Source organism: Chiroxiphia lanceolata, chromosome 21 (assembly GCF_009829145.1).
Source record: "Chiroxiphia lanceolata isolate bChiLan1 chromosome 21, bChiLan1.pri, whole genome shotgun sequence".
NCBI classification, from domain to species: domain Eukaryota; kingdom Metazoa; phylum Chordata; class Aves; order Passeriformes; family Pipridae; genus Chiroxiphia; species Chiroxiphia lanceolata.
The window spans coordinates 2,697,744-2,713,099 of record NC_045657.1 but is presented as its reverse complement, the minus strand read 5'-3'; the positions used below and the strand labels follow the sequence as shown (position 1 = coordinate 2,713,099).

The window sequence follows — 15,356 nt, the reverse complement described above, 5'->3', positions numbered from 1 at the left end:
CATGTGTCTTTGTCTTGTGTAACTTTGCCTTTGATCAAGCTGATGGTTTTAGAGGTGGTGTAGGTATTTTTCGTGGTACTTGTTTTGCTGACTTTGAGGCTGTTTTCAGTGCTTCAGCAGTGCCCAGAGCCCAGCTTTGTTCCCTGCTCAGAAGGCAGCCAGAAATTCTTTGTGTGATTTTGGCCTAGCAAGGTGCAGCTGGAGCTGGAGGTTTCAGGGATGTCCCCTGCCCTTCCCAGGTGTTGCAGAGCTGGTGGAGGTGCATCCCATGGCAGCTGAGCCAGAGGGGGCAATTGATACCACCTGAGGAGGTTGAGTCCCAAATTCCAGAGCCAAAATGGTCCCACAGGAGGGTCAGATCACCAGCTCTCGCTGCTGTTATCTGTCCTTTGCCATCTTCCAGAGTTTTGTTGCTGTGCCCCTGGTGTCAGGGCTGAAAGTTCTGTATTTTGGGGTTACAGCATCAGCCCCCACACTCGGGGATCCCACTCGGGCATGAGGGGTTTGCAGCTCCTTGTTGGGGAGGGAGAGGATGGGTGTGAAGGCAAAACTAATAGCTGTGGAGCACGTTGGAGAGAAGTAGAGCACCTAGAAAGCTGCTTTAGAATTCACTGGAAAATATTGAGGGGCTTTTTGGTGCTACTGATGCATATTAAGATTAGTAAAAAGAAAAAAAGTAATAAATGAGAAATGTAGCTGTTTGCACTCAGGTAGTGGTGGATCATCAGTGAGATGATCATGTTGGACTTTGTTAGGGCTTGTTTCCTCTGTACAGTGAAGTAGCTGCTTTTTTATGGTTTTGAACTTGCAATCAAAGACTAATTTAGGGTGAAAGAGCTCTCTGGAGGTTTCTAGTCCAACCCCCTTGTTAAAGGAGGATGTTCAGGGTCTCTGAGGGTGGAGATCCCTCAATCTCTTTGGATCCCCCCTCGTTAGAGAGGCACAGAAGGCAGTAAAACCCCTCTTGGCCTTTGTGTCTGGGGCTGAGCAAACCCCTTTCTCTCAGCCAGTCTTGTCCAGCTGCTCATGGTCCTTAACCAGCCAAGGATTCAGTGAGGGCATTGTGTGCATTAATGAGTTTACTTCATCAGAAGTGTTCATAGCAATTTTATACGTGTTGCACTGTAAGTATTGGGTCAGAGCAACAGGAAAATTGTCGTGTTGCTGTTGGTGTGTCAGCTCAGAGTGATGAAACAGGGGCAGGACCTTCACCAGCCAGCTCGTGTGTGCTCAGACCCTGGTGAAATACAGCTCTCCCTGAAACAACAGCTGCTGGAGAGATCCAGTATTGAGAAACAGGAGTCTTGCATCTCCGAGCACTGCTGTGTGCTCACCCTGTGCTGAGCTGTTGGCACCTATTAGCACTGCAAGAAAAGTGCTTATTTTATTACCTTTAATCTGAAAATCAGCATTCTGCTTCCATGGTGCTGATGCCTTTGATGGGGTGGAACAGAGCAGCTGTTGCAGGATCCGTGTTGCCTTGGAAACAACTCATTTACAACCTGGCTTTTTTTGGCTGTTTTCCTTAACTTTCCTACCTGTTACTGTGCTCCAGCTACAGGAAGGTGGTGCTATAGTAAAAAATGTAGCAAAACCTGTGTTGGCCATTCCTGTATTTTAGTCTTTCCCTGTCCCAGTGTCCTCTGGCACCTTGTGCCTCTGCAGCCCCCAGCTCTGAGCAGGGAGGGCAGCAGTTCTTGCTGCTGCTCTGAAGGTTCAGGCCAACATCACTTGAGGGAATTTGCATGTAACACAAAAAATATTTGCTGCTAAGAGATTCCAGGTAAAAAAAGGAATTCTGTGCTCCCTTTTGAAGTGGGTTTTTCTGAAAAATGTTGTGTCCTGGGTTTGCTTTGGAAGGGGGACACGGGTGTGTCTGAGGGGAGCCCAGCAGAGCTTGGTTTAGCCAGAAATGAGGAGTGGGGAGAAGCAGCTTTTGTTCTGAACTTGTAGGTGTGTCAGGATGGGGAAAAAGTGCTGTGAAGGCCCAGTGGAACAGGAGACAGACTGAAGGAGCAGAGGAGAGAGACTGGAGGCACAGCTGACCAGGGTAAGTCTTTGAGGCACAGAGGGGAGGTGGTGATTTCCAGGGGGGCAAAGCAGCAGTCCCAGGGCAGCAAACAAAGCTGTTTGCACATTATTTGACACATTCCACTGTGGTTAAGGGATGAATCCTGTTCCTGAATCCTGTCCCACAAGGGCTTTTCTGCAACAGGGCAAACACTGCCTCATTTTCTGCCTTTATAGTGCTGCCAGTGTTTACCCAGCAGAGCAGGACTGTGCTGGGCAGTGTCTGTCAAATGGGGGGCAACTGGGTTCTGGGACCAGGGGTGGTAAAGGGGGCTGAGATGGGGTCCTATGGGGCTGGGAGTGAGTGGCTGAGAGCCTTTCCAGCTGAGGAATATCAGTGAGGGCTGGAGCAGCAGCACAGCAAGGCTCTGGGGAGGGCTGAGGGAAGTGTGGGGCCTCAGCCCTGAAGTGACTTGGCAGTAAAAAAAAAATAAAATCTCCCCAGGCCTGACATCAGCCCTGCCCTGCGAGTGCCTCGGGTGGGTAGGAGAGGGCAGGATCTCACGTTGTGCTGGGTTTTGAGAGTTTTTCATGAAGAGGATCTGCCCAGCACCAGGGACAGCCTCTGTTCGAGTAACTCGCTCCACAGCTGCAGCAGCAGCACTGCACGGCCCCGGCAATCCCGCGGCTCTCCGGCGGGTGTCAGCATCGGAGAGCTCTTCCCGGCTTGGGATCGAGCTCTGGGGGCGTGGGAGAGGGAAGGGTTCAGCAGAGCAGCCACCACTGCGGGCTCTGGGCTGCCCTGGAGACTCAGTTGTAGCCAGTGCCTCCAGACAAGCCAGCGTGTGCTGCCTTCCCCAGCGCTGAGGATGGAGAGACAGGAGGTGAGACCCCATCACTCATCCACAGGGATGGCACCTGCTCCTGGGAATCTGAGCCTGCACCACAGACTTCTGGCACAGAGCTACTGCACGGAGGCACCCAGAGGTCTGAGGATGGCTCTTCCTGGCTCTTTGCTCAGGACTGGCAGTGGCCAGCACGACTTAGCCAGGCGTGGGAAGACCAGCTGGGACTTGGCTTTATCCTCACATTCAAACTCTGCTGCTCCCAAAGTGCTTTCTAGCACAGTCCAAGAGCCTGCTCATGCCTGCTGCTGTGTGAGTGTCCTCTCTGAGGGCTGGTGCCAGGGCTGTGCAGTGCCCTCGCTGCCCTGGCAGTGCTGGGGGACAGCACAGCTCTGGGCCAGGCGCCGGGGAGGCACCGAGACGGGCAGGGCCTGAAAGGAACGGCCTGGCCTTTCCTTGGCCTTTTCCAGGGGTCTTTTCTCACCATGCAGGGCTGCTCTGCCTGCCCTGTCGTCCTGGAAACTTCTGGGCAGGGAATTCTCAGGGCTTTGTATCTCCCTCCACAGCCACATCCATGCTGGAAGGCAGGCAGAGCTGGAACAGGGGCTGCTTCCAAGAGATCTGTGTGCTCTCAGTGTAAAGGGATGTGTAGGTGGGTGCACACACCCTTTTGTTAACATGTGGGGTGTCTGTCACCAGAGACCCCCACCCACACCCACCCCCATTCCAAAGGGCCACGATTAAGCCCTGCTGTCAGCCAAGAAATAATGGAAATGAGTATTTGCACTGAAGCTTAGACACAAATATTTATTAAGCACAACCCCCCCACATCCCTTCCCCTTGAGCTGTATTCATTTCTAATATATTAATCCATTTGGCAGATTATTTTTTAGAAAAAAAACAAGTACCTGTGGGTTGGAAATTTCCCATTAAAATGACATTAGCAAATGCACATGTAAAAAATAAATAAGCTCATACATTCAAGTATATGGCAAATAATACCTCAATAATACCTCTGAAAGCTTAATGGTCAGATTCCAGTTCACCACCTGGCTGAGAGCTGCACAGGCCTGAGCCTGCAGCTGGTCAGGTCATCATCATCAATGTTTTCCTCTTTTACAAATGCCAGCTTGGCTGGTACAAAGGTGGCTGGGCAGGTCCTCCTCTCCCTTCTCCAGAGCTCTTCCCAGCCCCAGGAAGGAGGCCCAGCCTTGGCCAAGTGGTCCGTGCAGCAGGTGAGTGCTCCCAGGTAGCAGGTAAAATGCAGCTACCACTCCACATGGTCAGTGCAGGCAGGGAAAATGCCCCATGAGCAGCATCACTGGTCTAAAAACATCTCGCTGCTGGTTGGGAATGCTTCCAACAGACGCATTTCAAACAGGAAGTGTTGATTTTATTCTCTACAGGAACGTCGCTGCTTCGGCACAACTCGGTGCTGCAGTGTCTGAAGTCCAAGATAGTCTCTGGTCAAGCGAAGGGAAAATACTGCACCTCCTGAAGTCAGGTCCCTGCTCCCCTCCTGCAGCTTTTCCAACTGGTCCAAAAGGGGAAGGAATGACAGTAAATGTGGCTGGGGCTCCCCTGAGGCTCCAGGTATTGGAGGTGCCTTTCCTGGAGCAGCTCTGCCAGGGCCAGGAGCAGCTCAGCACTGGTTTGGGGAGAAACACGGAGGCTGAAGGGCCATTATCCCGAGCTGCTGTTGGACACAGAAGGGAGGAAGGACAAGCTGTGGGCAGAAAGCTTTGCTGGCTGTCGAAGCGGGTCCCTGTCACACGCAGGTTCTGCCTCAGGCACCCTCACCTGCCTGAGACCTCGGCTCAGTGACACCAGAGCTGCCCACATTTGCCATGGGCTGAACACATGAGCAGAGACCTTCCCCCTCCCAGGCACAGCCCCTGCCCTGGGCCTGCACAGCTGGCCGAGCTCCAGAGGTAACAAGTCCCACTAAAGCTCAGTGTGAGCGAGGTTTGCTCCTGCCCAAGAGGTCCCAGGACAGCTCTGCCCGGGGCTGGGGAAGCAGGGAGGTGTCCAGGGCTCTGCAGAGTCCTCAGCAAACCTAAAATACACTCAGGTGTGTGGGACGACAATGCAGCTGGGGTGGGATAAGATTTAAAGAACTGGTAGGGCCTCAGACTTGGGCTTATTTTCTCCTGTAGAAGGAACAAAGCTGAGCAAGACGTTCCAGGGAAGGATCCAGAGTCATTTGTGTCACCTGGTGATGCAGGCAGTACAGGAGGCCTTCAAAATGGAAAAGGTGCTCTTCCCTTCCCCCGTTTAATTAAAAGTGTTGTGGAAATAAAAGACATCAAGGCTGGAGTTAACTACCCCCTCTGGGCTCCTACAAGTTCTGGGTTTTTAGGTGATCAGCAAAGGGGCTGCCAAAGCCTTCCCTCGTGCCCAGTGTTACAGGGGCCGTGTGTCCTAAAAAAAACCCTTGTTTAAAAATTGTGCCCCATATCCACGGGGCCTTCTTGTAGCAACAGGACAGAGGTGCAGCTCCCACATCCCTGGGGTGGCTCCTGGGACAAGTCTGTGGTAGCACAGGAGCCCTCGGGTTTGAAACCACTCACATTTTTTTTCTTTAAAAAAAAAAAACCAAACCCAAATAAAGCCAAAACAACCCCCCCAGACCAAAGCCCAGTTCTTAGCTGGAACCAGGCCTGTGCTGCTCCTCCTCGGCCTCCTCCTGGGCCGAGGCCAAATCCACCCGCTGCTCGTCCATGCGCTTGGCCTGGACACGCTGGATGAGGCTGAAAAAGTCTTCGTCCGGCATGGTGGGACCCCGGGGGATGGAGTCAGGGGGGGCACAGCGCTGGTCATCGATCCTGGAGGACTGCAGGGGGGAGAGGGGCGTTAGGGTGGGGCAGGATGACAGGGAAGGGCTGGAGCAGAAGGGTCCGAGCTCCCGTTTCCCCCCCCCAGCACGGGTACCTGACACTTCATGAGCATGTTGAAGAACTCGTCCCCGGGCTCCTGGGCGTCCCCCTCCACACGCAGGTGGCCCAGGTTGTTGTGGGTTATCCGCAGCCCCGGCAGGTTGCCCACGTTGGCACGTTGGTCATCCAGGCGCCTGCTCTGGGAGCTGGCGATGAGGTCGAAGAACTCCTCTGTCTGCGGAGACGCCATCAGGGCAGACTGTGCTGTGGGGACAGGGCAGGGTCACCCCTCTGCAGAGCCCAAATCCTCCTCACCAAACCACTGTCCAACCCACCTCCCACACAGGCACAGACCCAGAGGCAGCACGAGGGGGAAGGAGGTGCCGTGACAGGGTGAAAAGCAGAACCTCACACCCACCTCCCACTGCTGGACCCCCCGAGGGGCTCCCTGCCACTGACTGTGCTTGGTCAGCTCCTGGAGGCCACCAAAGGTGCCACCTCAGCCCAGGAGACTCAGTGCCCCCACCTTAACCACAGCCTGGGTGTGATCACTGTTTTTTCCAGCACTACAGGCAGCTTCCACTGCCGCTTCCACTTTGGTTCCCAGCTGGAGCCAAGAGGCACCGGGCAGACACTGGCAATTGCAGGTGAGCACAGAGTTCCTGAGCGCTGTGACAGGCACCCGCACAGTCCTGAGGGTCAGGAATAATTCCAGACAGCTACTCAGCAAAACCCAGGCCTGGCTGAGCCTTCCACCTGCCAGCACCTTCCCAGCCCCCCAGAAGCCCAGCCTGCTTGGGCCAGCTCGAGGAGAGGCTGCCAAGGTGAGTCCACAGCCTGGGATAGGGTTGGCACAGGCTGGTGCCAGGGTTCCCAGTCCAGAACCAGTACACATAATCCACCCTCTATAGACCCTTTGGAAATGCATCACTGGAAAGAGCCTGTGGGCTCCTGGCAGCTTCTGGGCAGGGAAAGGCTCCCAAACAACAGACATTGCACTCAGATGGGGGCAAGCAAAGGAAAGCTGTAAGAAATCCAGCCTGATTGGTGTTCCTGTCCCACTGAGCCCAAAGCACTGGGGCAGAGGCTGCCCTGAGCCTCCCGACACAGCGAGCTCACCTTGGAGCCCCAGCTCACGGAGCTGCAAAAACACAGGAAAATCTCAGCCCTGACGCAAAGATGAGTTTCTTCCCCTTCAGCTCACGAAGAATCCTTCAAAATAACACGTCCAAAAGGCTCACAGCCCAAATGAGCCAAACAGAACATGTGCCTGCTTGTGCATTCTTTATAAAGCTCCGTATTTTAAACCCAGTCTCCTAAATTACACAGCTGTTACAGCCAAATGCACTTCTGTGTCAGAAATGCATCTTTTGACAAAGTGATGCTTATTTCCACCCTATTTTTAGATGATAAAAGCCCTCTCACCTCACAGCCAACCTGCCTTCTTGACCTTCTCTGCACAGCTCTGCTCTCGCTGCCACTTCAGCCCCCGCCCCTGCCCCTGCTCCTTCTGCCCAGCTCTGAGGGGTGTCAGGGGTCTCCTCCTCTCCCGTTTACACTTTGTAGTCTTTTGGAAACTGATAAACAAATCTCTCAGCTCAAATGGACTGTCTGGAGCCCTTTGTGCCGGTGATTAAGTGTGGAGTGTGATCTGTGCATTTTAGAGCTGCTCTCCAGCTTGGGTTAAACAAAGGTCGTCAAGACCAAAAAACCCGAGTGCAAACACAGCCCTGCCTTTCCTGTCCCGTCTGTTTGTCAGGCGCCTTCCTCAATTTATCCCTGCTCTTCCTGGGGGCGAGCTCGCTGTCTGCCTGCTGGAGCTTCCCACTGTTTATCCATCCCTCTGGCTCCTCTGTCCTTACACAGCACCTATCACCACAGCATCCAAGAACAGTACAAAATCCAGAAGTTTTTCCTCCATGGCAACACTATTACAAAAACTGGCAGTATTTTAACTTGCCTGAGAAAGCCTGACCCAGCCCCTGCATGCCCCAGGTTCTTACAAGGCTCCCTCAGCCGTGACCATCATCATCTTCCTCATGGAAATGGCAGGAGTCCCCATGGCAACCTCACCATTCCAAAGCCAAGACCTAAAGATCCACACTGGAGAAATCCAAGTGCATTTTCCATTTCTCTTCTCAGTTTACTCCCCAAGCCTTAGCTCACATTCTCCAAGCCTTTCCCTCAACAACCATTAACATAAGAATGTCTCTTCCTTCCTTAAATAATGAGGGAGATTGCCAAGGAACTGCTAAGTTCAGAGAGCTGAGGCTTAGGGAAAACATCACGAGATCCACAGTAAACCACAACAGCTGGCCAGGCTGCGGGAGCAGTGGCACTCCCACAGAAACAGTGCCTTAGAAACGCTCTGGTACTCACATATCCGCTCTCCCAGGGCAGGCACCGGGGTGGCAGCTCCCTCCGCAGCCTCCGACGGGCACTCCTCCAGCGGGCAGCGCTGATCATCCATCCGGTTGCTCTGGAACTTGCTCAACAGGTCAAAGAAGCATTCCTCATCCGAAGGGGTCCGGTTGATTTTCTGGAAAGAGAGTGGACAGAGTCAGAACACCCCGAACAGCTCCAATCGCTCCGTCTGGTGCGGATCGGGAATGGTCGTGGCCTCTCCTGGTCTGTTCAAAGGCTGGGTCCTGGTTGTGCCCTTGACTTGCCAAGCCCCCCAGCTGGGAGCCTTTTTGGGGTCACTGCTCCTTGGTCCCCCTGATCCCAGAGGCTCCAGGCACTTCCACAGCCCAAAGCAGAGCCCGGCTCCCACCAGCACACGGATGAGCCTCACACTGAGCAGTCGCTGTCACTGCAGTGCCTCGAGCACCCAGAGCAAACTGGAGGCTGAAGGGGAAAAAGGGGACAAAAGGGGACAGCATTCCCCAGGCACTGCTCCATGGGGAGCTCCTGGGCTGGAAAGGGCAGGGCTCAGAGAGGGATGAAGGGGAACTGTGCAGCCACCTTGGCTGAAGTGCTGCTGAGTGCCCAGCTGGGGCTCAGCCCGAGCTCAGGGTCTGCTCTTCCACCAGCTAAATCCAACCCTTCCACACTGCCCCTCACACCCCAATGCTTCCCTTCGGTGCCCCCATGTCCTCAGCACAGCACTTGTAACAGTCACCCGGCTGAAAATGCCACTAAATTACAGTTTTTCAGGACAGCGGCGCTTACACAAGAGCCCCAAATGAGCACCTTGCACTGGGCAGGGATATATTTAAGTCGTGCTGCAGGAGGGCTTGTGTTGGAGGCCACCAGTCCAACAGCCAGTTCCAGCACGGAGAGGGGCTGTGTGCCCTGAGAGCAAGCCCAGAGCAGCAGGAACAACAGACTTTCCATGGAGTCCCTTGGAATGGGAGATAAAATTAACCAGTGATAAGAGGGGCATCTGCCAGGCTCAGGGACGGTCCCTGAGTGCCGAGCTGGTCCCACCAGTTGCTGGAAAAAATACCACAACAGAAACCAACCAAAACGTCCTACAACTGTGTCTGTCTGTGCTATTTTCCAGCACAGAGTCTGGGCAGGAGCACCGGATCCCTCCTGGGGGGCAGCGCATTGTGCCAGAGAGATGGCGAGGGCACAGGGAGAGCCAGCCCCGAGTGCCAGACTTTCCAGTGGAGAAGGGATCCCCTTGGCTGCTGATGAAGCAAAGTCCCTCTCCCAGCTCTGCTTGTGGCCACTCTGGGCAGCCTGGGAGCCTTCCCAATCCCACCACACGCGGTGCCGTTCCCAGCAGAGCTCTTCCCTGGGGCAGGGGCAGGCAAAGCCCTTCATGGGAGCTCTGCAACGGGGAGAGACTTGTGCTGACAGGGTTAAAGCCACAAGTTGGATTCGGTAAATGAAGGAAAACAATTTTCCTGTATGCCAAGCGAAGCAGATGAGATGCTCTCAGCTTCTATTTAGGGCAGCGTCAAAATTAGCAGCGGGCCAGAGAGGAACATTAGCAATGTGGGAGCTGATCGGGGAGGGGAAAAACCCCTCTCACCTCCCTCCACGTGCCAATCTGTTCATGGATCCATCCTCTGAACCACCAACAGTTGCACCTTGGAAATCAAAGCTTGAACCGAGGGTGAACTACATCTCTCACAGCTCTGCTGTGTTGGGCTGTGTGACCCAAATTTCAGGCTAGAGGAGGAAGCGGCTCATTCACACCGAGCCTCCCTCCAGCTTCCCCACAACCACACGGAGTAAATCAGAGCAGTCCTGGATCCACAGGACAAGTTCCCCTTGCAGGAGCAGCCTGACAGTGTGTGGCCAGAGCCCCCAGCTCAGGGCTTCCCCCCACAGAGACCAGGTTGCCCTGGGGCACGTCCTGCCAGAGACCCTGAGATTTGGGGTGTTGGGATCCCTGCTCACAACACGTCTGGGAGAGGAAAGGATGCTCTGAATCAGCAGGAAGAACAGCCAGTGCATGGAAGTGTGGGATGGGGCTGGCTGTGTGCCCGGGTACCTCCTGGTATGGTGGCACCCAAGGGGCAGGAGGTCGGTGCCCCTGGGCCATGACTGGGGCTCACACGTGCTGTGCCAGCCAGGACTGGACCTTGGGAGCCGCAGGGCAGCACCTGAGGACACCAGGCTCCCTCCAGCACTGCCCCAGCCAACCCCTGCCCCAGGCCTGCACCTCTCTAATTAAAATGCCCAAATGTGACAAGGCAGGGAGTGCTTGGCTCCTTCCCTCCCAGCCTGCTCCAAGCCCCGAGGCAGGAGCTGTGAGGGCAGATGGAAGTGTGATCACACCCCGGGGCTCACCATCTGTGCTCGCCCGGGGCTTGGCACATCCAGGGCATCCCCACATGGGGCTGAACAACAGCCATAGGACAGACACACACACCAGGCACCACGGGCCCAGGTCCCTAAATGCTTCCTGGGCACCACCTTTGGTTTCCAGCCCCAAGACTCACCCCATAGCTCGTGTCCCTGGCTGGGACATCCTCTGCTTCCAGCACTGCAACTGCCCAAATTCTGCCAACTGTCACCTTCCTGTGGTCAGCCAGATGCTGTCACAAAATTAAAACCAACTCTGTCTGCACGGGACAGAGGGACCTGGGGCTTTTGCTGGCACCCACAGCCCAGGGGCTGCTGGCACAGCAGAGCTCACCCAGGGGCAGATCTGGCTGCAAACACACTCACCCTCGGCACACACACACCTCTCCCCATGAGGGGACAAGGACAAGTGTGGAGCCTCTGCTCCCTGACCTCGGGAAGACAGTGACAGCTCTGTCCCAGGCAGGTGGAGGTCCCATTCATGGGGGCTAGAGCTTTGTTCCCATTTTCTGAGAGTGGTATTCCCACCTGGACACTGCCAGCTCATCATAGAGCTGAGCAACCTGGCTCGGGACAGCCTGGGAGCAGGACTCTCCCTCCTGACACACTCTCTCTCCTGGAAGGCATCCAGGCTTTTGCATACATTCCCTTGCTGGTGGATGAACAGGCTGTTTAACCTGCCTGGGTGGATTCAGGATGTGCAAACCACAGCTGAGATGTTGGAGAGGCAGTGAGGAGCAGATCCTGCTGCCACTCCCCCCTCTCCCTGCAGGATGGGACCACTGGCTCTCCAGGAGGGCTTGGGAGTCCCTGCAGGTCACTCCCCTGTGGAGGAGCACAAACCCACCCTGTTTCCTCTCTGATAAACTCACACCAAATAAGGTCCTGGGCTGCCCAGCTCTGCCCAAGACACAGAGAAGAATCTCTTGGGGAAATGCCTCAGTCCGGACACTCTGGATGTGCAGGTGAAGCCAAGGCTGAAGTGATCCCAGGAAAGCCAAAAAAGTCAAACCAACTCCTGTGCCTAAACCCCCTCAGCTATTTTCACTTGGAAAGCCATTAAACAAAGGCAGAAGACCTAATTGCAGGAACTAAACCACTTCCCAGCTCCCAACACCTGAAGTCACAGCCCACAGATGCCTCGCAGGGCTCCCACCCTTGGAGCCGCTGCCCACCCATGAGAGCCTTTCTCTGACACATTCCCAAGCCACATCCCGGGATCAGCACCCTGTCCCCAGTCTCTCTTTGGCCCCTCAGCAGCCCATACCCCCCAGGGTATGGGGGGGCATTAACATCTGCTGTCACAGGTACCCTCAACCCAACGCTCCGGAGGTGGCGGCTTCTCCCAGAGCTTCCTGCTGCCCCCACAGCAGCTTGGGATGCAGCTCTTCCCACATTTGCTGCTCAGCCCCACCAAAGCCTGCCTGAATCACTCCCAGGCTGCTCTGGGACAGGGCTCCAGAGACCCCCAAACACCACCAGATCTTTCTGTGCTGGCCAAGTCATGGCACATCCACCAGTGATTCCATGGGGGAAACATCCCCTTCAAAAGGAGCTTCTCCCACCAAACCAAACTGCCGACGCTCTCATGAGCCACCCAAAGGGGCCAAACATTGTCCCTCAGTCACATCAGCTTCTCCTCCCACAGCTGGTGTCCCCAGGGCACTGACCTGCCTTTGGTTCCCCTCCTGTCCTCCAGGCTCAGCTTCTTGCAGACCTGCCCTGATGCAGGAAGGAGCCGTCAGGCTCAAGGGCTGCTCTGCCCAGCGCTCCGAGGGGACCTGCAGGCAGGACCTGCTGCCCAGCAGCCAACAGATCCCAGTGGATCTGGCACAGTGGATCCACCTCAGGAGCTGCTGCTCGAAGGCATCTGGTCAGTGGCCGGGTCAGGGATGAGTGAGGATGGCAGCGGGTTCAGGGGTAACGCAGCTGTTTTCACTGCCACCCCCTCAGAACACTCTGCCTTGGTATTTATGTGTCCACCACAATTCCACCTTATTTCAAGGAGACAACCTGGAGATGTGACCTGCCCTCGTCCTGCAGAGATGCAGTGGCAGAGCTGGGGCAGGATCCAGTGACTGGTCCCCAGGGCCAAGTTCTCCCCAGTGGACAATCCTTGGAAAACCGTGCCCCTTGTTCTGGTAGCATTATGTGCCCAGGGCCTGGCAGATATTCATTCCCACACATCCACGTCTCTGTGCCATGCCTTATCTGTCTCTCCCTCTGTGAACCAGATGCACCATCACTCCTCACCTCTGCTCTTTCCAAGGCAGCCGACCTCAAAACCCCCAGGCAGGAGCGGGGCTGGTGGTGCTGGTGACCCCCAGTGCCAGGGCACCTTCTCCAGGGCTGCCCTGCTGCCTGTCAGTCCCCTGCACGTGGCTTTTCTTTATCCTGTATCACCCCAACACCTCACCCTGGAGACCCCACTGTGGGGGCTGCACAACCCCAACCCATCCAGGCTCTGAACCTCCCCACCTCACCTGGGGAAGGGCAGCAAGGGGGAGGTTTGCAGAGAGCTCCCGAATGGCAAGTAGGGGCTGCAGGAGAGGAGTGGAAGGAAATCCCTGCCTGAAAGCCACAGCCTGTTTCCCTGGGAGCTGAAATGCCTGGAGCACCATCTCTCAGGGGCTCTCCCAGTGCCTGGCCAGCAGCACCTCGGCTGGAGCCTCCACTCCTTGACGAGCCCCGTCATCTCCAGAGTCAGCAGAGCTGGAAAACTCACCTGGTCCTTGCTGAGGACACCACTTCCCTTTCCATGCCAATCCTTCGGCTCTGCTGCCAGGCTCCCCCTGAGGGCAGGGCTGGTGCCAGACACTCCGTTGTCCCCCTCCCCGGGCTCAGGAATCACCACCCACCCTCAGCACTCTCTGCAGTGAGACACAGCACGCCCGGAGAGCCTGAGCACTGCCTGCAGCCCGTCAAGTTGCCAAAATATCAGTAATAAAGTTGCAAAAATATTAATAATAAAAAGTTCACGCTGAAGCTACCTGAAAACTTTTAAACCCCCGAGCACACACAGGCACATCCCGGCCTCTCTATCTCTCCTCTGTGTCTCTGTATCTACCTCCTCCTCCTCCCGACCCAGCCTCTCATTTCACAGAAAGAAGGAAACACAAACAAAACCCGAGTTTTGCTCACTGACCTCAGCAGCCAGCTCTTCCCCAGGCTCCAGCTTTCACATGTCCACGGGCAGGAACGACCTCCCCTCGCAGGGCAGCGGCAGCGATGCTCCGGCAGCGCCGGGAGCTCTCCCAGCCCCGCTCCGGGAGCGCGGGTTTATGCGGAGCGCGGAGCCATGTGAAGAACGTCGCCAGCTCCAGTGACCCGCTGGGTGCGAGATGAGGCTTAAAGCGACAGCCCTGCTCCTCCCAGAGCCACTCCGGTGCCCTGGCACGGAGGGGAGGGGGGGGTGGGCTCCAGAGAAGGCTCCTCTCTCCCTCACCTCGCTGCCACGATCCCTCCTCGTGTTATTAAGATGATGCTCTTAAACACACAGTGGAGCTACGTGAATATTTAGCTTTCCTTCCACCTCCTCACCTCCCACCCGCCACACTCACTTTACCTTAAAAATAGATTGGGATCGATTCTCCTAAACTACATCTGCAAACACACTCGGCTCCACAGGCACAGGCACCGCGGCAGCAAATGCTCTGTGCACACACACAGACACAATATTATCGCCTGGATTTAAAGCACCAAAATACTGAAGGACCATTTTTAGCTCCTGATAGTCCTCCTGCTCCTCATATTATTAGATGTGCGATTTTTTTTTTCTTTTTTGTCTTATTGCAAGAGCTGGAGCTGCTCAGCCATAAGCACCTCCCGATTTAAATGTACCACCGCTCAACAGAGGGAAATTTCTAATTGCAACAGGGTTTTTAAACAGGGAAAGATGGAAATGCCACGCAGCAGCCCAAGAGCTGTTCTTACCTCACATTTGTGAAATGGGGATTTCTGGCAGTGAAATGAGGCACTGGGAGGAGAAGCAGCTTTCCAAAGGGGCAAAATGGGGACAGAGCCCGGGTGGCACTCCCAGCTCTCTGTCTACACTGTCCTCTTACACTTCATTCTCATGTTTCACTGCCAAAGTAGTAGATTTCTTTAGCCTTAACAAATGCAGCTTTGGGGAACAGCCCATGCTTTTCCACACCAGTACATTTATCTCCAGGAGTCACACAGTAATTAGAAAGATGGAAACTGTGTGGGACCTGAGACCAGGACTCCTGCAGAAGATGGGTAACAACCCAGGGGCAGAGCCCACACACACACGAGGTCGGTGCTTGGAACAACAAGAGGAAATGACATTTCCCCTCTGGGTTGAGGATGGAGGAAAGGGGAGTGAGATGTCTGTGATCTGCAGAGACACCCCCTGCACTGTCAGGTCCCAGCTCTGAGCCAGGGACTGTGCCCTGGGCACACGTGTGCCCTGCCCCAGCCCCTGGCACAGACCATACACACCCTGCCCAAACCCAGGACGTGCACACGCTTCCCTTGTAGCATGAAATTATCACCCTCACTTGGACTGTTTTCAAAGATTTATTTTTTTTTCCCTTTAAACAACTCGCCCACTCATCCCTATAAACGCCGGTGCTAAAAGCTGGTTCTGTTGTTAAGATTTCAAATAACTTGGGTTTTATTGTTCCAAACAAAATCAAAATAACTCACCCACGCTCCCTCCTTCCGTAACACAGTAAGTGCTGACCTGTTGGGACCAGGCCCTGCTGCCACACAGGGCTTCAATCCACGCCTGTAGCTCAACAGCAGGTGACAATGTAATTTCTGATCTCCTTTTGGGAGGGAGCGTGTTGTGCCTCGTGGGTGTCTGGCTGAAGTGTTACTGACACCTCTGGTGCTCACAGTG

General features: G+C 55.0%; 1 protein-coding gene across 5 annotated transcripts in view; it reads right to left on the bottom strand.

Annotated features, from left to right (window-relative positions):
* Positions 1 to 3,642: 3,642 nt before the first annotated feature.
* GPSM1 (G protein signaling modulator 1) overlaps positions 3,643 to 15,356 on the bottom strand; it is a 111,410-nt gene continuing 99,696 nt past the window's right edge. For 4 of the 5 annotated variants that reach the window (XM_032708210.1, XM_032708209.1, XM_032708208.1 and 1 more), the window contains 3 exons: positions 8,111 to 8,270; positions 5,787 to 5,995; positions 3,643 to 5,688 (listed from right to left, as the gene is read on the bottom strand). In XM_032708210.1, the coding sequence (XP_032564101.1) occupies positions 5,500 to 5,688; positions 5,787 to 5,995; positions 8,111 to 8,270 (558 nt within the window). In that variant the 3' untranslated portion in view covers positions 3,643 to 5,499. Of the gene's footprint in view, positions 5,689 to 5,786; positions 5,996 to 8,110; positions 8,271 to 13,637; positions 13,979 to 15,356 lie in introns of those variants that run through there. The other variant, XM_032708212.1, reaches the window with a different exon arrangement.